General features: G+C 31.0%; 6 protein-coding genes across 14 annotated transcripts; 2 read left to right on the top strand and 4 right to left on the bottom strand.

The window, feature by feature from the left end:
- Positions 1-2,196: 2,196 nt before the first annotated feature.
- Positions 2,197-4,211, bottom strand: LOC115879281 (ras-related protein Rab-40B). 7 transcript variants are annotated; one of them, XM_030896021.1, is made up of 6 exons: positions 4,076-4,211; positions 3,583-4,027; positions 3,371-3,518; positions 3,055-3,312; positions 2,805-2,999; positions 2,197-2,743 (listed from the first exon to the last, which is right to left on the bottom strand). In XM_030896021.1, exons 2-6 carry the CDS (start codon positions 3,752-3,754, stop codon positions 2,662-2,664), a joined length of 855 nt encoding a protein of 284 aa, XP_030751881.1. In that variant the 5' UTR covers positions 3,755-4,027; positions 4,076-4,211; the 3' UTR covers positions 2,197-2,661. The 7 variants fall into 7 exon arrangements, with proteins under 7 accessions (XP_030751881.1, XP_030751882.1, XP_030751883.1 ...); XM_030896022.1 differs by having other exon boundaries at positions 4,086-4,193; XM_030896023.1 differs by having other exon boundaries at positions 3,583-4,030; positions 4,076-4,175.
- A 179-nt stretch (positions 4,212-4,390) lies between these two features.
- LOC115879304 (U6 snRNA-associated Sm-like protein LSm7) lies at positions 4,391-4,982 on the top strand. Its single transcript, XM_030896053.1, has 2 exons — positions 4,391-4,549; positions 4,598-4,982. The coding sequence occupies exons 1-2, from the start codon at positions 4,523-4,525 to the stop codon at positions 4,916-4,918; spliced, it is 348 nt and encodes a 115-aa protein (XP_030751913.1). The 5' UTR covers positions 4,391-4,522; the 3' UTR covers positions 4,919-4,982.
- Positions 4,983-5,047: 65 nt separating this feature from the next.
- On the bottom strand, positions 5,048-6,981 carry LOC115879303 (serine-threonine kinase receptor-associated protein). Its single transcript, XM_030896052.1, has 6 exons — positions 6,756-6,981; positions 6,243-6,377; positions 6,029-6,184; positions 5,847-5,971; positions 5,538-5,787; positions 5,048-5,480 (listed from the first exon to the last, which is right to left on the bottom strand). Exons 1-6 carry the CDS (start codon positions 6,868-6,870, stop codon positions 5,284-5,286), a joined length of 978 nt encoding a protein of 325 aa, XP_030751912.1. The 5' UTR covers positions 6,871-6,981; the 3' UTR covers positions 5,048-5,283.
- A 336-nt stretch (positions 6,982-7,317) lies between these two features.
- On the top strand, positions 7,318-13,839 carry LOC115879251 (lysosomal-associated transmembrane protein 4B). Its single transcript, XM_030895960.1, has 9 exons — positions 7,318-7,442; positions 7,937-8,052; positions 9,856-10,033; positions 10,091-10,229; positions 10,283-10,442; positions 10,494-10,688; positions 10,754-10,908; positions 13,051-13,223; positions 13,280-13,839. The coding sequence occupies exons 2-9, from the start codon at positions 7,945-7,947 to the stop codon at positions 13,300-13,302; spliced, it is 1,131 nt and encodes a 376-aa protein (XP_030751820.1). The 5' UTR covers positions 7,318-7,442; positions 7,937-7,944; the 3' UTR covers positions 13,303-13,839.
- Positions 13,840-16,191: 2,352 nt separating this feature from the next.
- On the bottom strand, positions 16,192-17,823 carry LOC115879377 (developmentally-regulated GTP-binding protein 2). The gene is made up of 6 exons (XM_030896166.1): positions 17,704-17,823; positions 17,492-17,649; positions 17,158-17,320; positions 16,689-17,106; positions 16,468-16,632; positions 16,192-16,412 (listed from the first exon to the last, which is right to left on the bottom strand). The coding sequence occupies exons 1-6, from the start codon at positions 17,765-17,767 to the stop codon at positions 16,289-16,291; spliced, it is 1,092 nt and encodes a 363-aa protein (XP_030752026.1). The 5' UTR covers positions 17,768-17,823; the 3' UTR covers positions 16,192-16,288.
- A 615-nt stretch (positions 17,824-18,438) lies between these two features.
- On the bottom strand, positions 18,439-25,161 carry LOC115879119 (eukaryotic peptide chain release factor GTP-binding subunit ERF3A). Of its 3 annotated transcripts, none has more exons than XM_030895774.1 (9): positions 24,809-25,161; positions 24,195-24,335; positions 23,905-24,051; positions 23,703-23,843; positions 23,480-23,644; positions 22,967-23,424; positions 22,642-22,905; positions 22,420-22,588; positions 18,439-19,794 (listed from the first exon to the last, which is right to left on the bottom strand). In XM_030895774.1, exons 1-9 carry the CDS (start codon positions 25,041-25,043, stop codon positions 19,751-19,753), a joined length of 1,764 nt encoding a protein of 587 aa, XP_030751634.1. In that variant the 5' UTR covers positions 25,044-25,161; the 3' UTR covers positions 18,439-19,750. The 3 variants fall into 3 exon arrangements, with proteins under 3 accessions (XP_030751634.1, XP_030751635.1, XP_030751636.1); XM_030895775.1 differs by having other exon boundaries at positions 23,905-24,045; XM_030895776.1 differs by lacking the exon at positions 24,195-24,335 and having other exon boundaries at positions 24,809-25,160.
- Between the last annotated feature and the right edge of the window lie 314 nt (positions 25,162-25,475).

Here is a 25,475-nt window from a genome sequence, read left to right as displayed (position 1 = left end):
ACTATTTATTTGTTTCACCCCTTCTCGAGGGTGAATTTAAAAAAATCTTTCACATAATTTGTTTTTAAATCTTTCAAAGTATATCAAAAATTCAAGTTTTTACCAAAACTTCGTATTTGAATGCCTATTTTTAGCCGACCATACCCACAGGTATGGTAGGCTATTAAGATTGGCAAAAAAGTTTTTTTAATTTCACTCAAAATGAGTTACATGGATCATAAATGACCTAAATACAAAGTATTTTCATGGTGCCTGTCTGTCCGTCCGTGTGTAAAGGCATGTACTGACTAGAGCACGCTCACCCGCATGAGCCGCTCGCGTGTGTGAGCGTGCTCGTTGTAGCGAGTGAAATTTGTGTTTGAACGACGGCTCATGGCTCAGGAAGGCGAGCCGATTTTGTTTTCAATCGATGTTGAGAACTTGTAGGCATGGCATCGCCACAAAACGTGTACCCTCGCAGCTGGTTTCATATTAATTCAGGCCTTAACAAAAACAAAAGTTAAAAAGACGAAGAGAAATAAGCGGTGGTGGATTAGAGCGAGATATCGAAATCGGGACCAAAGTAACAGGAATTTAATGGCAGACCTAATTTTCGAAGGTGACGAAGCACCATTTAAGAATTTCACGAGAATGAGTAAAAAAGATTTTAAACTGCTTTTTTCACTAGTAGAACCCAAAATAAGAAAACAGGACACTTTCCGTCTGATCATGTCCACACTTGAGCGCCGTCGTGGGCCTACTGAGCACGCTCGCCTTTGAGCATTGCCAAAAAACCGACAAGTGGGGGCTCGCGTAGAGCAAGCTCAGATGAGCCAAGCGAGCATCCGAGCGCGCTCAGCTCAGACGTACACATATGAGCCGCTCGCGAGTGTGAGCGGCTCATGCGAGTGAGCGTGCTCTAGTCAGTACATGCCTTAACACGATAACTCAAAAACCGCTAAACCGATTTTTACCAAATTTGGTACAAAAATACTGTGGCACCCGAGAATCTGGCCTTTAGTTTTTGGTGGGGGTGGGCGTTGGTAAGGGGGTGTGGGAGGGGGTTAAAAATTTTAAAAAATCGTAACTCCAAAATTACAGTAGCTAGCGAAACGCGGTTTTCAATTTAAGATTAGGAATAATATTTGCAACAAAATTTGTAATAACATCAAAATCAGTCAAAGTCGCAGTTTTTGAGATATTCCGTGTTTCCGTAGTCCGTTTTTGAGAAAATCCGTGTGGAGAACTCCAAACTCCCATCGGACGCGACCCCAGGTGGCGGATAAGGGAAATAACCGCGGACAAAAATTGGAAAATTTACTTTGAAACTAAAAGAACTGCCTACCAACTTTTTATTAACATATTTTAGAATGGGCGTAATATGTACCTCCCGGCGCCAATTTTTTAGACTATATATGGTCAAAATCAGCGGCAAAGCTTCCATTGATGCATCTTAGTTCTTTCTTTAAATTGGTTTGAATATTTTTTTAAGCTGTTTATTTTTCGGATACTTTAGTAACTTCAAAAGTAAAGAATTAAAGAAAAAAAAACTTTATTGTCTTGGTAAAATATTAATTGCAGGTTACTTATTACATCCCCTTGTATTGACTCCACGCTACGCCGCTGGTCAAAATTGATACTAAACAAATACTAAAATATTTTTTTATAAAGGCTTTATTATTTATTAGATGGTTAACTATGCAGTATATTAAATACATTTAAAATAAAATGTATTGGCATAATACAAGTGGTAATAAAAATAATTAAAATAATACCTTACAGTTTTTCAACTGACAAAGGGACATGCATACAACAGTACAATCATAACTAAACAAAACAAAATTTCATTATGTACATAGTATTGCTCGAAGAAAATTATATACATTAAAACTAAATAACATGGTCAATTTTTTCAAGAAAGAAAAAGTTCAGGCTATGTACAGGCTGCAGTTAGTAAACAAAATCTTATATGAGAGTAAATATTAAATCCATTACTTTAATATTGGTTTAATAAAATTAGAGGGCATGTATACAGGATATGTATAGTCTATTCAGTGAGAGAAAATATGATTCCGACAGACATCAAAAAACTATGTAGAAAAAATGTTTAAATATACTTTTGCGTTAAAAAACTATCGTTAAATGTTCTTTCGCCAAACAGACTATAGTTAACAATACTAGTGCAAAGATATTAAGGTTAATACTATAAAAAATATGTTTCAACAAAAATACTTTTAATAAATTATGTTATATGTTTAAGTCCCTATTACCAAACTTGTATAAAGAAGTGATAAAAATATTAGACTGTATTGTAAGTAAAATCATCAATAAAATCACATTCGCGATTTAACATTAAAAACCTGATAAGAAATGGACGGTCTCATAACTGCCATTCAGTGAAAAGTATAATTTTTATTGATATTTTTAAGGGAAGAAATGCTACAATATATAACATTTTTCCTTATTTTTAATAAATGTATTATCTACTTGTAGAAAAAAATATATATATTTCAAATTAAAGTTAAAAAATCTTCAAAGAATAATTTAGAGATTACACACTATCAAACACTATTAATTAAAGGAAATTTCTGGTATGATGACAACTAGAGAAATATAAATAAACGTGAAAATGAGAACCAGACTGACTGTTATGTAAAATCTTTGGATTTCTTCAGTAGTAGGTCAAGATATTGTACATGAGTTTCTGGGTACACAACTTGTTCTACTATCCATGCCAGCTGGAGTAGTGGGAATACTTGTAAACCTAATAAAATCATACATTAAACTTATATTTTCAAAGAAATATAACTTTTTTGAAAAAATACCTAAATTTTCTGCCACCGCTGCCTTTTTTGTGGGATTGTGTATATTTCAACTGAGTATTTGTTGATGTGAGAGCATATGATTTAAGATGGGACTTTACACATGTTGGCAATGGTAGTTGTTCTATACTGTAAACTGTTGTACGAGCTACAATGGCCCTACAGCACAATTCTTGTAAACTTAAGACTTTGTTAGATCTACAAACAGAAACTATAGAAAAAAAGAACAGTAATATAATACAAAACAATTTACCTCCAGAGTCTCTCCATTCCATTTCGTTGTAGTGCCATTCTTGATAGTTCACAAAAACTCTCATGAATATTGAAATTACATAATGGTGAGACTTCAAAAAATGCCATACTGTGCTTATTTGCATAGATCTGAGCATCTCTTTGTCCCACCTTTCTTTTAAAAGCTAAATGAAGTCGGTTTCCTACCAATACCTTAGGAACTCCTGGTGCATGGCTATCTACTTCTTTTAACCACCGGTCTAAACCATCAAATGACCATCTTAAAATAAAAACAAATTAAATATGAGTCTAGATCTGTACAATATCACTTTATTTACCTATTTGTTATATCATATACTAATAAGACCCCTTGTGCCCCTCTGGAATAAGATCTTATAATTGTACAAAATCTTCCTTGTCCAGATGTATCCCATAGTTGAAGTTTCACTCTTTTGCCATCCAAAAGTATAGTTGTAGTTTTATAAGCTATAATAAATAAAAATACAAAGATTATGGCGTTTACAAGTCAATTACAATATTCAATACGTACACTTACCGCTCCCACTACAGAAGGGGCTCTCCAATGCTCCATCATCTAAATCAGAGAGGATTTCTTGCTTGCCTACATCGCTATCCCCAACTAGTAGGAATTTTAATAGATAGTCGTACTGTTTCTCTTGGGGTTTATTAAGTTCCACAGCCATACCATTTGAGGTAACCATAGTAAATTATGAAAGTACTTTTGTTACTACCAACTACATTTTTTCTTGAGCCTGTTCAACACTTTAACCATGCCTTAATCCATTTTATGTATATTTTCACAGGATGATTAAATTTTTGAATGTTTTATAACGTTGTATACAAAAATAACAAATCTTCTGTCACATCAACCGTTTATTTTTATTTTGCAAGGTCGTTTCTTGCGAAAATAAACAGATGTTATTTTCATACCTTTCCCAGTGATAAATTATTTGTCCAACATAAAACTACAAAGGCTACTATTAAAACTAAGTATATTCTGTAGAGAAATCAAAGGTAAACACCAATATTAACCCTTTTATGAATAATAATTTCCCAATGAAAATGGAGACTGAATTTTCTACTTATCCTGTCACTGTCACTTTTGTTTTCAATAAAGTTTTCAATTTTCACAGGGATTTACAGTAATGCCAATGTTCTTTCAAAACAAAATATCTACTACTAGGAATGCTTATCCTCAAGATATATCGATAGTAATTATCATTTATATATGAACCGAACACCATAAAATTGGCTAGCTGCCAGTCCACTCCACGTCTGTAGGTCATATCCAAAAAAAAACATTCTCGAAAAAAATCGATGTTTGATACGCATTCCTATAGTAGTTCTACAGTCAATAGACAAGTCTATAGTAGTTCAAAATACTTGAAGGGCGGCATTTATTTAATATTTTAAGGTTACGTTTATAAATAAGCAATTTTCGGCAAATTTTAAATATAAAAGAATTTATAATGTCTTCAATAGACGAAAAGAAAAAGGTAAATCTCATATAAAGTAAAATCCCTTTACACATTTTTTCATTTTAGGGAAGTAATCCTATGCAAGATCAAAAAGAGAAGAAACGCAAAGAATCGATCTTGGATTTATCCAAATATTTAGAAAAAACAATAAGAGTAAAGTTTGCAGGTGGCAGAGAAGCAAGCGGAATTTTAAAAGGCTATGACCCCTTAATAAACCTCGTATTAGATAATACCTTAGAGTATCTTAGGGATCCCGATGACCCATATAAACTTACAGAAGATACCAGAGAATTAGGACTTGTGGTGTGCAGAGGTACCAGCGTAGTACTCATTTGTCCAATGGATGGAATGGAATCCATTCCAAATCCGTTTATTACACAAGATTAATTTAATAGCTTTGATTTATACTAAGGGTAATTTTATGTTTTCTATAATAAATAAGTGATTTATATTAAGCCTTTTTTTTTAAATTTATTTTAAAGTTTTAAAGGGGTATTAAATGAAATCTACATTATAACAAAATATTTATTTAAATCACAGTATCTGAAGTTTTCAAGTCTATTATTCATTATATCATGAAAACACTACTTAAATTTTCAGATTTTGGAACTAATAAGAACCCCCCATGTTCTGTTAAACTGATACTGACTTTCAGAGATGAATTTGCAATATGCAAAGAATAGACCTAAATAATACAATATTAAAAGGACGTAGGAATTAACAGAACGTATTGTAATTTTAAATTTATTATTTTAATTTGCTTGAACTTCTTTTGGTGTGGACATATCATTAATTGTAGCACCTTCAACACATTTCCAAAGACCATACGTTTTTCCCACTGTTGTTTGCCATAATCGTAATGTACCATCTTCTGAGCCTGAAGCATAGAGTTCACCATCTGGAGAGAATTTAATACAGTGTACTGGTCCAAAATGTCCTTTGAATGATTCTAAAAAATAGTAAATACCTTTTGATTTACAAAACGGATTTTTTTTAAATGACTTACCAATCTCATTGCCACTTTGATAATCATATTTATATACTTTTAAATCATCACCCGCAGCAACAAAAATGCTTTTGTCAGGATGTAAAGATGCTGAATTTACTGGTGAAGGGATAGTGTATTCTCTTATCTTGTTCAAATTCTCTGCATCAAAAAATGTAACTTTATTTGAATACGCTACAGTTAATACAGTGCCATCTTTTGAAACTTCTAAGCTATTTGGATTATGTGGAAAAGAGAGTTTTTGAACTTCCTAAAAATCAATAATAAAATAAGTAAGTAATATTAAAAAAATTAATGTCTTTTTTATACCTGTTGGGTAGATCTATCCCAAACTCTTAAAGTCTTATCATCTGCACACGATATTAAGTGGGTATCATTTCGAAAAAATTGAACATGACGGATACTTGCAGTGTGACCAGAAAATACATCTGGAGCTATATAGAAATTATATTAGATTAAACTTGAAATTATTTCAAAATTTGAAGACCTACTTGCTTCTGGTTTATTAAGATCGAAAATTCTGATCAGTTTTTCATTGCTTCCTGTTACTAGAAGGGCCGAATCTCTTGAAAAGTCTACACTTTTTACAATATGATTGTGTTGAAAAGAGTGAAGTTCTTCCCCTGATATAGCATCCCAAACCTTTCCTAAAATAAAATTATTATTAAGGGAGTCATAAGGGCTATATGGAAAACAAGTTTTTACCAGTAAAATCTGCAGCACCACTAGCTGCTTTGGTGGCTTCAGCATTTAAAGCCACACCCCAAACAGCCCCTTTATGTCCTTCAAAAGTTCCAATCCAATCTCCTGTATCGCCTTGCCTAAGCATTGGTTTTCCATCTTGAATACAAATATTGATCAGTATATTAGTACTCATATGTAGGTTGTTTTAAAACAGAAGAGATATACAACATAATATTTATATTGTTTGTTATAATCTCAGTAAATCTTGATATATAAGATTCAATTAAAAGGCAAATTCCGTCGATAAGATAACGATCCATAAATATAAAGTGTTCAAAATTGTAAACAGGAAGAAAGAATTTTAATTCAGGACTCAATTTTTAAGACTGAAAAGGAATATTTAAACTTGAAGGTGAACTTCTCTATAGGGTTTTATATTGTTTTGTGTGTTCAAGTAATGAGGCCAAGGTATAAACATGTCTTGTAGAAGGTTGAAGGAGTGTATGTGGCGGATTTCTTAAATTGAAAACTTACCTTTGCAGGCTGAAATTAGAAAGTAGCTGCTTTCCGTAATATCAGAAAAATCCAGATGAACTACTGGTCGAGTATGTCCGCTACATGTTAACGGTGTTTGCCTTAAATTTGCCATTCTGTTCTTACTCAAATAAGTTAGTCCGTTTAACTAAATTTACCAATACTACACCACACACAGGAGATCGAATTAAACTGTTAAACTGACTTTTTGTCATTTGTCATGTGTTGTCTTATGGTTGTCTTCTAAAATGCCTTAAATGACAGTGACAAATGACAGTGACAAGTAAATAAATATATCTATCAATTATATATGACATCAATAAACAACATATGCGTTTAATATATGATATGAATTTTAGATAGATTATTTTCCTTATTTAAAATTCAATTTGTTTGTATTTGTAAGTTAATGAACAGGAGGAGATTTAAAATACGTGAATCATCTAAATTAAAACTATATTAAAAGTAGATAACCGACTCAAAAAAAATAAAGAATTTTTTTTGGTCCTATAATTTAAATAGGTTGGTATGACTTGATTATGATCCAAAATGTCTAATTTTTAATGTTGGTACTTTAGTTAAATGATTAAATGACGTTTTAAGGAAAAAGAAAAAATTGGTTGATAAAAGCTGATAAAAGTTCAATAAAGATTTTTTTTATCAAAAATAGTGAGGATAGTGCATAAGGTATTCATTTTTATGATATATACATTTTTGCCTTAAAAATTAGAATACTCTGAAAATTATAGTGCCCTTTAAACGACCAAATCTTAGAAGTTTCCTGAAATATGTTAATAAAATTATAGAATTATTTTGTATGTTTAAATTTGCCTAATAAACAACGTATCTGTTATCTGTTCTTGGTCAGTTTTGGTATTATTTTGTTCACATTTTTATTGTTATGTATTTGTAAATAATTATCTAAAATACTCTAATTTTTATTTTATATAGGTACAGTAAAAATTGCATTTGTTCAATGAAGAGTGTAAATATTTGTATATTAATTTCCTTTTGTTCTCTCTCACATTCAAATGTTCATTTTATATTTATATATATATTTTACAATTGCTTCTACAATGTAGTTATAAATTTGCTTTTCAAACATAATTTAGATGTTAATGTTCCTTAATAATGATGTTAAGTAGTTATGAGTGTTAAACTTTTTGATGTATACTTTTTAGATTTTAAAATGTTCAGTATGCGCCTAAAGATAGGTTCAATACGAAACAATGAATGGAGGAGCTGCTTTTGTTTACATGTACGAACAGCCACTATAGCTTTTGGGGTATGGCATTTGGTAAGTAGTTCCATTTTTTGTTTTTTTAGATATTTATCTTTTAATATTGAGTAGTTTTCTTAGTTTATTATACAGGGTGTAAATGAATAAGTGCAAAACAAATAGGTTTTTTTGCAAATTAAATATTCTCTTCTAATAAGATTATTAATTTCGATTTTATGTTTTTCCTTGCTTAAGTCTTAACCTACATTGCTTACATTAATTTACATAGAGCCCTTCTACGAACAAAAAAGTTTCTAAATCTACCTTTACACAATTTTTTTTTATTCTAGAAAAAATGAATTTGTAGAAAAAGGTTGTAAAAAACACAATTGCAAGTTGAAGGCCTGAAAACCTGTATCATCCCTAATAAGAGTTCTGTATGAAACCTAAATATTAGACACACCAAATATCATTTTTCTAGTAGGCCTACTATACTGATTTTTTTGCATTTATTATACCGTATGACGGGAAAAAACTCCAGTTGGCTTAGAAATGACAATCGATGATATTCCTTATATAATTTTACATACAATGACAGCGATTTTCATTTCTTAGAGATCGCTGACGCCGTTTTTTTTTTCGATCATATTGTATTTGTAAACACCACAACCTGTTCAAAACTGAGCCTGTCGATTTACTCATTTGCATGGAAATCAACGTACCGTCGTGGATGGTGAATACCCTTATGGTTGGTTTATAATATGCATTTATATTGCCAACCCAACCTGCACTTAAGGTGAATTTATATGTATCCGTCATGCGTCGTCCGTTATAGTTTTTTTTGCAATCCTATTGGTTTCATTTAAAAATGACAGATCATATTTCACTGTGATTGGAGAAACGGAGATTCTTATACTTAAGGTGGGTTTATATGTATCGGCCGTGCGTCGTTCCGTCACAACAGCCGTATTGAGGTCTTAAGGTAGTTCCTCACGAGCGCGGAAAAGCGAAATTTTGCCTAAATTTCTTACGCGTCAGTTTGTTCCATACTGATAACTGTGAATATTCGCTTTCTATGATTTTGCGGCATCGCAAATAAGTTAAAATATTTTGAATTCTTTGGCGATTTTTTTTGCGGGAACAGGATAGGAAATACGCGTTAAAAAGAGAAATCGAATTGAGCGGGAATTATAGTTTTTTTGAATTGAGTAGTATACATTCTAAGGTAAATAATATGCTTTGTAGGATCGTTTAAACGCATTTCAGTTATGAAATTATAGAAGCGGAGGCGAGAGCGCGAACGAATGCCTTGCGCGTACGCTCAGCTCGTGCGTGCTGAAGTCTAAACGCACCTTTAGAATACACCCAGGTTGTTCTATATTTTTAGAAAGCTTATAGAAAGACACCATTGGCCAGTATATAAAAATGGTAATATTAAGAAAAAATATAACTACGCCACTGGATTCCATGTGAAAAGTCCTATATAAGAATCCGTTTATTCTCCTATCTCAGTTTTCCGATAACTTGCCTTCTTGATAAGTTGTTAGACAACTGAGATTACGAGGGGGGGTCTGAAATTGCAACATTTTTAAGAAAAAATCCATTTATCTTGGAAATTAAGAAGGCTATGATATTTCTCTTTGTAGAATCTTTAGTTCCACAAAAATATAGGAGAAAATAGCTAAGGTTTACGGAAACCGTTAGGTTTTATCTTTACAAATAAGCGAAATGACACTATTGATACGCGGATATTCAAAAACAAGCAAAGATGGCCAGCTGGTACTGAATAGGCTGTATCCTCCTGTTGTTTACATCCTGTATAAACTTGTAGATAATATCCTGTTAAACCTAAATTTAATAATGAAATAATCTTTTCTACAGGTTTTACATATACTAGCTTTGGCAGTTTTGGCTTTGGTCATGAGAAACCATAGTTATTTTATTCAAAAACAAGTTCATTTTGAAGAAAATGATTTTTTGCCTACTCCCTTAAGTAAGGTTAAAGATGACGATCCTTATTTTCTACCAACAACCCAGGATGGCAGACCTATTTTACCTTGTAAGTAATTTATTTGTTTTACCAGAACTATCTAAAAATATATTTTTCCATACATAGCTGATGTTGACATGGGAGCCATTTTAACAATTTGTACCTTGTCTATCACTCTTCTTATGGTATATGGAGCTATCAAAGGAAAACCCAAGCAAGTTTTACCATTTTTCTTCCTCCAATTGTTTGATTTTGCAATTACAACGTTAGTGTTTTAGCTAAGCATTCGTTTTCTTTTTCTAGTAAATATTATTTTAGATTAACAGCAACTGGATACTTTTGTTATCTGCGTTCGGTTCATCGCTTGGTAGCTGAAACCTGGCATAATTTACCGTTTCGTCAGGAGCTCCTTTCCCTTAGTCCACAAACATTGTCGTTATTAGTGTTGGTAACATTTTTGGTAGCTATGGTGTGGAAAGTAAGGTAGTAAAAAATTGGTTTAAACTTTTTTATAATAATACATTTTTAGGCTTATTGGATAGGTGTAGTCTGGCGTTGTTATAAATACCTCGCCTTAAAGCAGCAAGCTACCCATAATACAATTCATTACATTTTGCCTACTGTAGATTCTGACCGTAACGATCCTGATTTTAGCTCTCTGTTTCGCGATAGTGACACAGCATTTTTTGGTCCTTTAAAACAGACACCACCACCATCTTATCAGGTAACAATTTCAGCTTTTCTTATTCAATTTTATTATATTCAACGATTTAAACTTAAATAATGTAGGATGTAATGGATGAGCAACCACCGCCATATCCTGCAAGCACTACTACTACTACCATAGTTCAAGAGGTACCAGCACAACGCTTTTTGTTTACTTACACTCCTGAAAATGGCCAACATGACGAAACTGCAGTTTCGACAGAATCAGCTACACCGCGGTGAGCATAGAACAGTATATTATACAGTGGTTTTACTTTATTTGGTCCCACTTTTAAATGACTATATTTTTTTTGTTTTTGGAGATAAAACCATTATTAAAAAATTAAATTGTTAATCTTGAAAATCATTACCTAATAAAGTATCTGTTCTCACGTGTCTCCCCTGTTCGGGTTGTTCACTCACGTACAGCATGTTAATATATTCTATCGCGCTTACCACATCTTATTTTCACTATTCGGGCTGCATTTACGGATATTTTAAGATACTGTTAAGTCAATTCCTTTGTAGTGTTTTGTTATATATACTTTATTTCACTCTATTTTTCTATTTAATTCCTACTTACAATTAATTTTTTATTGATGAATCTGATTTAACAGTTTCATTTTGTTCTATAAATCTCACATTGTAATTTAGTCTTCAGTTTTTTTTATTTTAGTACCTAAAGTTGGATTTAAAAACTCTATTTTGTTTTTTGTTGTATTTTCAATATCCATAATTAAGTTACACACAGTGGCGCATATATGGGAGGGGTAATGGGGGTAATTACCGCTCTCAGGAAGAAATTTATGAATAAGAGAAAATGTGTTATAAAATAAAATTGTCTCAAAAGAAGTTAATAATACCAGTCAAAATAGAGAATCCAAACCAATCAAAGTATATTTTTTTCCACAGTCACAATACCTTTCAGGGAAAATATAATCTAAATTTAGTACGTTATTTAAATATTGTCCTACCCTTCCCAGACTCAATCTCTAGATGCGCCACTGGTTACACACTACCTACCACAGTTAAAAGCGGGAAAAACAATAAAATGAAAGCACTGTGCATACACTATTTTATAACTTTCTGTAAAATATATTTTATACAGCAGTGACCCAATGTTCTGAGAATGCCCCATATTTATTTTTATTTAAAATGTTTGCTCCATTTTTTCATATGAAATAAGAGAAAATGGGGGCAATGATAGCATCACAAACTTATGAGTATTGTTATATACAGGTTCGCTTTTATGTATGGAAACGGTCAATTATTAGGTAAAATATAGGTGGTACCGCAAAAAGCTAAATATAAAAGTTATAGGGTTTATAAATATCTATTAGTGGGTAATAAATTTAAGTATACACGGTCGGTCATAAAGTCGTGGCACATCAAAGTTTCATTTTTTTAAATGGAACCCCCTGTATATTATTGCATATTTCGTTTTTTCCTTCATTCCAAAAAAAAATTGAGATACACACAATGTACCTCAAACCAACCGTTTCCGATTTATTGACTTTTGAAAATATCACTTAAACAATTCTATTTTAATTAATTTTGATGTGTTCAGTTTCATTTAATGATGCCATTCTGCGGAAACTGTGATACTTAATAATATTTGACATTAGTTCTCAAGTTAGCATTTATAGATGTATAAAATCAGAATATAGCAAGTCTGGAAATTACAAAATTTTCGTTTAACATCTCAATTCTTCAATTTATGTACATTGTATATTACGATTATTGTTTAAAATTGAAGACTTGAAATATGTAATAATATACAGGGGGTTTCATTAAAAAAAAAGTTTGATGTGACACAACTTTATGACCGACCCTGTATACTTAAATTTATTAGTGGTTAATAGGAATTTAAAAACCCATTACAACAGTATCACAGTTTCGGCAGAATGGCATGAATAAATAAAACCAAACACATCGAAATGAATTAAATTAAATTGTTTAAGTGATATTTTCAAAAGTCAATAACTCGGAAACGGTTGCTTTGAGGTAAATTGTGTGTATTTCGATTTTTGCTTAGAATTGAAGGAAGAATTGAAATATGTAATAATATACAGGAAGTTCGATTTAAAAAAAATGAAACTTTGATGTGCCACGACTTTATGAACGACTCTGTATACTTAAATGTATTACTCGCTGATAGATATTTAAAAATCCCATAACTTTTGTATTTGACTTTTTGCGGTACCTCCTATATTTTACTCTGTAAAAATATATTTGAACCGCCCTGTATATCTATGAAAATATTCTATAATGAGCGTTACTATTGTCTTGCTAGAAAACTTGATTTTGAGCTATTTCAGAACACTGGCTTCACCCAGTATTTAGAGTTTTCTGATGTTTGTGATAAATAAAATTTCTCTTAGCTCTGAAATAATTTTGGAAAATAACGAAGAAGTTCCTATTGCTTCTACTTCGTCTACTGACATTACATCCATAAAGGAACAGGATAAATTTGCCAAAATTGATAACACTACTAACACCATTGTCGAAGTTGCTCAGGAACTTAAGAATGGTGAGCCTTTAGCTCAAACATCGGGTGAGAATCTTACAGTTAAATAAACTACTTGTTTGAATAAAATATTTTACTTGTAGTTCTTAGATCTGAGTTTTCTTAAAGGGTAGCAATGCGAACAGAAGTAACTTCTTTATGTAGTACAAAATTGTCCATTCCAGTTATGTAAAACATATATGCAAAATCCAGTATTTGGCATATCCATATTTTCTATGTAAGAATTGGGATCTAAGTCACATCTTTTGAATGCTGTGAAAAGAAAATGGAGAGTTATTTATCAATAAATTGTAAAATTGTTTATCAATTAATTTGCCTGTAGTTTGAAATGAAAAAAAGATAAGACTGAGTGAAGAAAAATAAAGAATTAAGAGTGATACACATTTAAATAATATAAAAGCTCTGTCTATATATGTTTATGTATATATTTTTTCAATTGCATTATTTGTGATGAAGTTATTTCTACTGGCCTATAATAATTTCTCTTTCCTATACTATTTTCTTTTTAAATATGGATTTATTAAATTGTGACAGTTTTTGTGGCTCTTCTTTATTAAAATGTTACAATTTAAAAGGTTTGTGGTATATTAGTAATACAGTGGAAGCTAAGCGAACTTAAAAATAATTAAAGATATAACGGATCTATTTCAATTGAAGGGTCCAGGAAAAAACATGATAACGCCAATTTACTAATTCTACAGGAGAGCACTGGATGGCTGGTGGTTATCAGGTTCCTTCCCTGTATGTATATTTTTGCTAGGCATATATCAAAGGATTTAACAACTTATTGCCCTGCAGAGTTTATACATTTTTGTAGAGATCAGTTAGACCTACTATAATTTTGTAAAACCGTAAAATTAAGAAATACGCGCTTATCATGTTTTCCCCTGGACCCTTCAATTAGTACTTTATTTTTTTAACTAGTCTAGACATTTTTATGGTTTTTACTTCTTTAAGAGAGATAGTTGATTTTCATAAAGAGCTATAACAAACATTTTTGTACAGGGGAAGTAAGGATTAACATTTTTCTATAGAGGGTGTCCCAGAAATAAGTGCAATTATTTTAAGGGGTGGTAGATCTCGATAAAAGAAACATATTTTCTCTTTATCGTTTTTCAAATAAGTCCATAACGGAGTTATTTTACTTTGAAAATTTCCCGAAAAAAAAAATGTTTGCTAAAATTTTGAGAACCACTGGATTTTTTCTGGATTTTCTTTCTTGTAAATTTAATCTAATATCTATGTTGCCATATTATCAAGAAATTATGTCTTTAAACTAAACACTAAAAAAGTTTCAAAAAAAATCAAAAAGTTTCGAATTTTCAAAATTTTTTTTTCGCCAAAAAACCTCATAGGCGTGTTTCTGGGGTTAAACTATACTACCAGTTAAAATACTTGCACTTGTTTTTGGGACACCCTGTATATTAAAATCTAAAATTATGAAATTATTTATGAAGCTCATATATACCGGGTGTGTCTCAAATATGGCTCACCCCTATAACTTTTTTATTTTTTCAGATAAAAAAACGAGATTTGGTATGTTAGTATATGACATAAATTAGGAATGATTGGTGTATTCAGTTGGTTTTGGTCACTTCCTGTTTCACCGGAAATGACTACAACTTTTGATTTTTAAATGGCACCCTCGGTATTTTTTTACTTTATTCCATAGAAAATGACATTCTGAATAGAATGACATATCATATGTCAACTTTTGACATTCTCGCTTAATAAAAAATTGTATTTTAAAATTCAATCTAGAGCGCCATGTCTATGTTAAAAACACAAATTCTTCATCAAGGAGCCTTGGAACAATAGATTTGATGGTCTAATGTTTTTAGTGTCTTGTCCTGGCCAGTTCGAAAATGCTCAAATCGTATATTTAATCAAATCTCAATTTTTTCAAATGGAACGAGGGTGGCTCATTAGAATATTTGGAAAAAGCATTTTTTTACGAATAATTTGATACCACACACTTGGTATTTCAAGTCAAATTTTCGTTACGAACCGCAAGTTATAATTTCAACTAAACCATATGCGAAAATGTCAAAAGTTGACATATGATGTCATTCTATTCAGAGTGACATTTTCGAATATAGTAAAAAAATCCTGGGGGTGCCATTTAAAAATCAAAAGTTGTAGTCATTTCCGGTGAAACAGGAAGTGACCGAAAACAATTGAATACGTCAATCAATCCTAATTTATGTCATATACTGACATACCAAATCTCGATTTTTTAACTAAAAAAAAAATAAAAAAAGTTATAGGGGTGAGCCACTTTTCAGACGCACCCGGTATAGTGTCACTTTTTAAATTTGACACTATCTATTTGTTCACTATCTAAATTTGAAAGCATTTCAGAAAAGCCATGCATCTTTTCAAAAAAATCATTATGAGTTAGTTCTGGGATGTTTTAACAAATAAGGAAGATGTTCGCTTAACGAGGTTGTCCTAAGGATATCTTTCAATGTATTCTATTTATATAGTAAATGTCCTAATTACATATACCTAATATCAGTCTTTAACAAGTTTTAGCCCTGTCAGTATCTCTAGATGTGTACGTAGAGATAGTAGTATAACATAATATATAGTAACAATAAATGTTAATTTCTGTTGAATATATCACAATATGGATGTAGCTTGCCATTGATATTTCCAGTAGGTATTATGGCTAGAGCACTTTTCTAATAAAGTTGTTTGGAAAGATCAATAAATAATTTTTTATTACTCCCACATTTCCTAATATTAAATGGATTTTATCTATGACACAATCGGGGTTGGGTAACGACGTGTAGAAAATTAATTTTCTACGTGTATGTAGAAAGTAACTGAATATTTGCACCATTGTAGTCAATAACTCCAGGAATGCAAGTGAAGGTTGTAAACTCATAAGATGCAGCTTCACTTTCAGTTTTTGTTAGAGTTGATAAAAGTGTAGACTAAAAAAATTCAGTTTAACTGACATATTGCCTAACAAAAAAATAAAACTAATACAGAATGGTCAGATCATTTTATAATAAAGCTGTTAAATAATAGAAACCTGTAAATAATTTTATTATATGTATAAAAAGACAAATATAAAAAAATAACTTTTATTTTTTAACAACTTGGATAACATCTTCATCTGCCATTACATGTGAAACTCCTACTCTCTGTGGAGAATACTTAGTACTAGTACCCCATACTAGAGCATATTTAAACTGAGCAGCCAGAGTCCTAGAAAAATACAGTTATAACAATGTGTGGGATTTATAATTATTATGGAAGGTACCTGTGTATTGCATGACAAACATGTTCAACTGTGACACCTTTTCTTAAAATCAAACCATCCGAAAAATCTGGTGGTTGGCCTGGTTTTTTTGTATACACACGTATAAGACTTAAATACTCCCACAGTACTTGTAAAAGGTAATCTAGATTTAACTTCATGTTACAACTGTAAGAAAAACGATCATCTTATATGAAAATACTACTGATTATAACATATATTACCTTACAACTACACTATTTGGTTGTCTTGCAATTCGATCTACCTCCTCAATAGAAATTTGATCTATCTTATTATATACATATAAACAGGGTAAGTAAACCCTGTTAGCACAAATTACGTCAATCAATTCATCTGCTGTACAATCTTCTCTAAATAAAACCTCAGCATTAAAGATTTTATATTCGTGCAAAATTAATTGCACTAATTTTTCATCAATTTTGGTTAATGGACAAGTAGAATTGAAGGACAGTCCACCACCTTTTTTCACCTTGAAATAAATATTGGGTTTTTGCTTATTTAACCTAATACCGACACTTTCTAATTCTTTTTCTAATAAGTCTCTGTGAACATCTTTTTTCGTGGCATCCAGCATCATTAAAACTAAGTCAGCAGTTCGAGCTACAGCTATAACTTGTCTTCCTGAAATATATCTAATAAATATTTATTTTTGAAATTTTTGCCATCATTTACCTCGTCCTTTTCCTTGAGCTGCACCTTCAATAATACCTGGTAGATCAAGTAACTGAATATTTGCACCATTGTAGTCAATAACTCCAGGAATGCAAGTTAAGGTTGTAAACTCATAAGATGCAGCTTCACTTTCAGTTTTTGTTAGAGTTGATAAAAGTGTAGACTAAAAAAAAACAGTTTAACTGACATATTGCCTACTAACACCAAATGTATGTTAATATACAGCCTAAGCTTTTAAATACCCCATGAGAAAAGATTGAATAAAGAGATTAATGTTGGAAAAACTCAAAATGTTTACTTGTAACGAGTAACAGTGTTTTAAATATTCACTAACCTTTCCTACAGAAGGAAATCCTATAAGAGCCACTCTTGCGTCTCCACTTTTCAACACATCAAAACCCTCTCCCTTTTCAGATTTTTTTGATGGTTCTAAAAGCTGAGATCTATATTTTGCAAGTTTTGCTTTTAATAGACCCAAATGATACTCAGTTGCTGAAAATAGATACGTAATTAGAACAGCCAATAAGCAAGAAATTGTATGAATACCTTTATTTTTTTGTGTTCTTGAAATTTCCTTTTCAATTTCCGATATTTTTTCTAAAATACCCATTTTTATTAAATAAAAGCCGCCGGAAGAGTTGCACACCACCACACTTCATCAAAGAAAATAAATGTCATTTTTATTTTGACAGTAAATGCCAAAATCACGGGACAATCGAACTACTCTATGTAGTGATGTGGTTAGTACGTTCGATATCGATAGATCATAAATTATAAAAATTTTAAAAGGGTAATGTATCTATTCTCTGGCTATTTCCCACGTATTTCCTCATTGTTTAAGCCAAACGTGAGATTAAAGATACTATAACAGTACTAACTATAATTTGAAAAACATTAATATGCTGATTTTCAACTTATTTTTCGAATTACATTGGTAAAACAAACAATAATCTATACAATTTAAATTTTATTGATATATAAAATTGATAGCAACATTATCTGTTGATTACTTAATAAATGTATAATTATAAAAGACTAAAAAACAAACTTAAATTAACAGAAGGTTTTGCAAATATTATTACAACATAAGCTATATCTTAAGTTTTCGCCACTTCCGTAACGAAATATAAATTCTCTTTTATTTACACTTTTACCATCTTGTCAAAAAGCTACGTTTCAAATATTTAATCATAAAATCGGCTGTAGAACTGTATCAGAAAGGCATTATTAAAAGTCGTAAGGGCTGGCCTTTGAAAATTATTTCTAGGATCTATTGGATAATGCGTTTCAAAACGAGAAAGAGTTATCACAACGATTCGATTCTATAAAGCGGTATTCACATGATTGTAACTTTGGTTAAAATATTAATTTTAAACTGGAATAATGGTCACGGACAAGTTATTTAGTTAACTTTTGAATATGAAATAAAGACTAGCCCTCAAATAAAGAGATTGAAGGTATTTTTATATATTTATAAAAATTGAAATACTAGCACCGCTATATTTGTTGCAATTCCATGAAGTGGTATTTGGTTTTTGGAATATTTGATATAATAGATGTCCCGAGTCCCTCAAAGCTCTTTACAGAATTATATAATTCCTGGGCTCAAATAAAAATAATTTGGCGCATCTTACATTGCTTTAAAGTTCTCAGGGAGCAGTCAAAATAAGCTAAGTTGAGTAAATTTAATCTAATTTAAGGCTAGGAATATATGGGACATTCTATACAGATACTTTCAGGGATCAATAATTTATAAATTAATTTTAAAACGAAACAACGCCAAAAGCAAGACTAAGAGGAAAAATAACAATAAAATACCTTCTTCTCTTATGTCTTGTTTATAAGAAGCACCCGTTTGAAATACAAACCAAAAAACTTCAGTTAACCATCTTTAATTATAACCGTTGATGTGTTGACACCACACAATATTAAAAGGAACTAAAACCTAAACCCATTTTTCGAATATAAATAAGAAATAAACTTTGTGCAAATCCCGACAGGGACACTTCTTCAAAGATAATAAACAAGTATCTTTCTAAGTTTCAGTTCTGTTTATACAATTAACAAATACCGTAATTTTAATGCGAAATATCAATTTACAAGTTATCACAAAAAATGGAATACATTTAGCGATTTTAGTACAAAACTATCTTTGCTATAACTTGTAGTTATTTGATACGAAATACTAAAGGAAATATTTACAAACAGAAAGATGTAAAGTATAAAAATATGCCGACATCAACCCATCTTCCATAGTATCCTACTAGCCAAATTTTATTAAATTCTCGAAAAATATATATATTCCTTAATTCATTTTTAATTTATTTTCCATCTGAGTATTATAAACTATACGAAATTAGTTTTAATATAAAATAAAGTTATTTTTTATAAAATTTGGCCGATATGAAAGCAAACTTTCCCCAATGCATTATCCACACGGTCAATAACAACCATTCGCGCTTCCCTATATACACATCTTTTTTAAAACAATGAACATTGTGTGGTGCAGATTTCCTGGGACTTCTGTCGTATTTCGTCGATTTTTTTCGGGTAAAATATCAATTCATTAACTGCCTAAGTCACTATAAACTTTTTATTCCACCAGTTTTAGGACCTTGCCAATCGCAATTGTTTTATCTGAAAATAAGATTAAATAATTTTAATGAACGTACACAGGGTGGTCCGAACTGTATTACGGAAACTTCAGCAGCATATTCTGCAGATAAAAATAAGTAAAAAAGTTCTTATAAATGTATGTCCTAAAATGCTTAGTTTTGGAGATACAGGGTGTAGAAGTTTCATTTTTATTTCGATTTTTTCCAAATAATTTCTGAAATAACATTTCTGATGTCAATATGGCTCCTACTTGTAGAGGGCGCCACCTACATATTTTTAACTGGTTTGAAGAGTAATAACTTTTCGTCCGTACCTGTATAAAATTACTAAGTAAAAAAATATACATTTACGACGTTTTTAACGTAAAAAAGATCTCTTAATAAAAATCGCTACGAGTAATAGTTTTTGAGATATTTGAAATCGAAATTATCAATACCTGTCATCATTGACATATATTAAACATGTTGACTAAATAGTTAATAGACGGAAATCATAAATATGAAATGTTTTTGTGCCAAATCATCACCAATCATCATTTTTTCGAAGAAAATTTTATGATTAATTTAAAAAAATGAAAATTTTCCAAATTTATCTTTTTAGTCCAATAACTATCTACTCAACATGTTTATTTTTTGTCAATAATGACATGTATTGACTATTCCCATTCTAAATATTTCGGGAAGGGTTGCTCGTAATGATTTTTACCAAGATACATTTTTTACGTAAAAAATACGAAAATGTATATTTTTTTACTTAGCAGTTCTATACAGGTACGAACAAAAAGTTGTTACTCTTCAAAACAGTTAAAACACATGTAGGTGGCGCCCTCTACAAATAAGCGTCATAATGACATCAAAATCAAATTTCTCATGTCAAAAAACTTAAATCAGAAGAGTTAAAATGAATGTTTGAGAAATTTTAAAGTTTTATTTAATACCGTTGCAACAGACGTGAAATTTGCGATTTCATAAAAAATAAAATATCTTGGTAAGTTTTACAAATTGTGCTTGAATTTGAACAAAACTATGCAAAATTGATTTGATTTGAATTAATTTATGACAGGGCGTTTAGGATAAATCTAAAAGAAATCTTTTTAAGGCCATAATTAATATTATTCGAGAAAAAAATATATTTTACCTGAGGAGAATCTGAAACAAAACCTGAATAAAAAAAATCTCATATGTTGCATACTAAAATGACAACACTGTATAAATAAATATCAGTTCATTATTAATTTATTTAAATGTATTCATGATCACCTAATTGCTCACCAAAAAAACTAATTTTAGTTATTAATGTAATCCTGTGAAATGTGATATTCACATAGCCTGGTCGCTATATTAAAAAAATAATACATGTGATTTGCGCCAGATTACTGGTTAAGTTTCCTATTAAATGAGTATAGCAAATTAGAGTGGCTCAGTTAGATTAGATATTTTAATATATAATATAGAAAAACGTTGAGATATAACTGGTTCCTATTTCAGATCTTAATCCTAACATTAATATTGGTCCCAATATTATGTATATGAATAAATTGACGCTAACGAATGTGAAGGTTCATCGTTTCATGGCCGTTTAACGCATTCATATTTTTTTTTTAAATTTCTTTTGCCTTTTAGAGAAAAAAATCGCCACCAAAAGTAAAGTTTTATTCTATTTACTTTTATAGTAAAGGATTATATATTAGAAAGAATGAAATGTAGACCAAATATTGTTTAATCAAAATTTAAAGAGATTGTGCTTTAAGTAAATTGTAATGCCATTGGCATGTCATACTACTTTTGGTAGGCGATGTTAATATTATACAGTATGTCCCTAGTTTGAAAGGAAAAACTTTTATTATTGATATTTTGAGCAAAATACATTCTTCATAAAATTTTTTTGTTTGTTCTAAAGGCGCGTTCACACCGGCAGCGCTGCTCCGCGCCGCGCAAATCATTTTTTTAACATATACTATTGTGTGCGTTAAAAAAATACACTTCAAAAGTACATGTTAAAAAAATGTCTTGCGCGGAGCGGCGCAGCCAGTGTGAACCCACCATGAAATGGTTAATCCCGTTTATACTTTTCCAAATTTCCATACTGTTTGAAAAAAAAAACATGAAACTACAGTTGAATTTTTTCAAAGTTCTAAAAATCAAAACGCATTTTTATGGTAATATAATTTCGTTTTCATTCTATGATAAATTTTAATGATAGAATTTTAATAAACTCATATTTTTTGCTGTTTTAAAAGGTTAAAGAAGCACAAAACTTATTTAGTTCAATGCTGCGGAAATGGTGATAAAAATTATAGGAAAATGTGACACTTTAGCAGCAAAAAATATAACATTAATCAAAATTAATAATAACCATCTATAAAAGAATGAAATCGATTTTTTGATTTTTAGGAAAAATTCAGCGATATTTTCATGTTTTTTTTTTAATTTTCTCTAAAACTGTATGGAAATTGGAAAAGTATAAACGGGATTAACGATTTTAGAACAAAAAAATTTTTTATGGAGAATGTATTTTTATCAAAATGTTAAAAAAAAAAAATTTCCCCCTTGTAAAGACAATCCAGGACATACCATAGCATAAAAATGCTTGAAACATGAACCAGCCATTACTTCAAAAAATTGTAATTTAATACAAAATACTTACTTTCATCTCTTAATGTAAATCTGCCCATCTGAGGAAACAGTTTAAAAGGCTCCAGACAGATAACACCTGCACACTCTATTCGCATAATTGCTACTTGATCTTGTTTCACAAACCTTGGTCTAGTCTTAGATTTCTCTCCGGTTTTCTTGTCGATTAGACAAATTAAAGCCTAGAAATAATTAAATGTCAGCTATATTAGTAGACCTATATAGATTTTCTTACTTTGACAGTAATTTCTTCAGCCGCACAATGGATGTGCATGACGGCACTGTAGCCCGCACATATAATAGATTTGTGTTCCATAATAACAAGTTGAGCATCAAATATCCGACAAGTGTGTACAGGGTTTACAGCATCACAAAGTACAAAACCAGGGCTTACATCCTCTTCCTCTACACCTTTTACTTTAATTTTTACATTTTCTCCGGGAATTACTCTAGATACTTCATCGTCATCGGATAATAATTGGTCTACTACTACTGGAGTCTTAAAATAACACAAAAATTTTATAAAAACATCGTTCATACAAAGAGCTATAAGTACTTACTCTATTTGGCATTATTACTAAATTTTGCCCTTTGCGACATTCCCCAGATTCAACTTTGCCCATCACAACAGTGCCCATATCTTTATATTTATCAACAATGGGCATCATGAATGGACCATCAGCTTTTCTGTTTAATGCAGGCAAATTATCGATAAAAGGTATGAATGCCTGGCCATCGTACCAGGAACATAAAGATTTATCTACTGGGTCTTTTAAATTGTGGCCCATTTGACCAGAACATGGCAGAAAAAATAAGTCCTTGTTTAATATGAATCCCAGTTTTTTAAGGTAAGGTAAAATCTTGTCTTTACATTCGTTGTATCTAGCCTCGTCCCAATTTACAGTAGGGTCATCCATTTTGTTTACTAAGACAACTAAGTATCTGACACCGGCAGTCTTGGCCAACATTGCATGCTCCCTTGTTTGCCCACCTCTATCAAAACCGGTTTCAAATTCACCTAAAATAAATAAATACATAAGAAAAACTATGACGAATTTAATGTTAAAAATTACCTTTTCTAGCTGAAATTACAAGCACAGCTAGGTCAGCTTGGGCAGCTCCTCCTATCATGTTAGGCACAAAACTTTTGTGGCCTGGAGCATCAAGTATTGTAAAATGTTTTTTGTCAGTTTCAAAAAATGCTCTACCTACTTCAACTGTTTTGCCCTTGTCCCTTTCTAGAGATAAAATAAAAATAATCACCAAATATTAATCTAAATAAAACATTTAACAAACCTTCTTGATTTGTATCTAAAGCCCAGCTAAGATACCAACTTTCTCTACTTTTTTCACGAGCCTCTCTTTCATATTTTTCTAGAGTTCTTTTATCAACCATTCCAGTCAGGGCCATAATTTGCCCACCGATTGTACTTTTTCCTAAATTTTTGTTAAAAATCAGTAAGCTATACCATAGTTAAAATCTATTTTAGTAAATTACCTGCATCTACATGTCCAATAAATACAACGTTAACATGTTCTTTTTTATCTTCTACTTCTTCTTTCTTAAGAGGCTTTTTCTTTAATAATTTAGGTGCTTCTTCACTAGACGGTTCATCATCTTCCGGTGTAATAGCTTGGGCTACACCTTAAAATATTTAATAATGTACTTTTTACAGAAATATAAGATTTTCCTAACATTATTGTTACATTTTTTTTAATTCGCAAAAATATTTATAACAATTGAATTCTACCACAAGCAATAAAAACACTTATTATCTCAAAATATACCAGATGCTGTGCTATCGTCATCAGCAACATCTTCCCAAGTATCGCCCATTGCTGTAGGACTACTAGAACCTTCACCTACTGTTGCAGGTGGAACAGGAGGAGGCTCTTCAACTTCAGGGGGTTCTGAAGCAGGTTCAGTCCCTTCAAGACAAATTACCAATGAATAAAGAATGCATAAATAACAAATCCATTGAAAAAACACTACATGATTATAAGGTAAATGCCACAAAAAAAGGTTAACAGGTTAGGTTCAACATAAACCAGTAGAAACTAGTAAGAGGAAGTAACGGTATTATCTGTTTTCAATAAAATTAAAAATTCTTCAAGAATTTGAAATGGAACTTTATAACTTAAAATAAGCAACAGATATATAGTTTTACATTACCTATAATTATCTAGCAATATGGAATACTTTAGTGAAAAACAGATTGCACGTTTACGGGATAAAAACTTTTATGATTCAAATTTATGACGAAAGATCGGTATGTTACGCAATTACAATTTTTAAAACCACTATACGAGCCTAAAATATCTTTTTTAATATTTGAAAAATAATAATTGAGGGCATATAACCTAACATTCATGTTGGAAGAAACTGTTAGAATTTTACATACCATTTACGACAGGCTGCTGCTGAGGGGAATCTTCCTTGCTTTGGACGTCTTTAGGACTAGGAGGTTCGTCGGAAACGTTTTGAGTTGCAAAACTAAACGAAGGCACAAATTCAACTGCGTTAACGTTCAACGTGGAGAACTTCGCTGTCACATCTGTACTATGACTAGGACTGGTATTTGTTGAATTACTATCGGCTTGAGATTCCCAGCTATCCGGTGCGGTGTTATTTGACATTTTTATTGCGCTTTAAATCTTTTTTTGTCGAGTGCTTAACAAAAAATGCGAAATAACACGAAAAAAGTTTCTTCGCGTACCCCTTCTGTCACTCACCGGAACACAATGGCGGAAATGTCAAATTTTAGTTGTTTTGAAAGGAGAAGGGGAAAAGTAGCGCTGTTGCCACATTTCAATTTAGTCATAGGACGACTTAACATTGTTGTCACGTTTAAATTTAATCATAGGTTTCCATATTTTTTCCAACATATAAAATTTAATATCCCAGTTCAATTTTATATAATGATCAAAAAGTAATAAAGAATTATCAGTATGGGGCCTTAGTCAAAATTTGGAAATAATGGGTTAAAATATATTTTGTACTGCAAACATTTTGTATAACAGTTCAAAATTTTATGAAAATAAATACAAAATTTGCTCCTTCTGCAATTT

Source organism: Sitophilus oryzae, unplaced genomic scaffold (assembly GCF_002938485.1).
Source record: "Sitophilus oryzae breed Bouriz unplaced genomic scaffold, Soryzae_2.0 scaffold_1576_pilon_pilon, whole genome shotgun sequence".
Classification (NCBI taxonomy): Eukaryota; Metazoa; Arthropoda; class Insecta; order Coleoptera; family Curculionidae; genus Sitophilus; species Sitophilus oryzae.
Note: the sequence above shows the minus strand (reverse complement) of the source record. Positions and strands in the feature narration are given on the sequence as shown.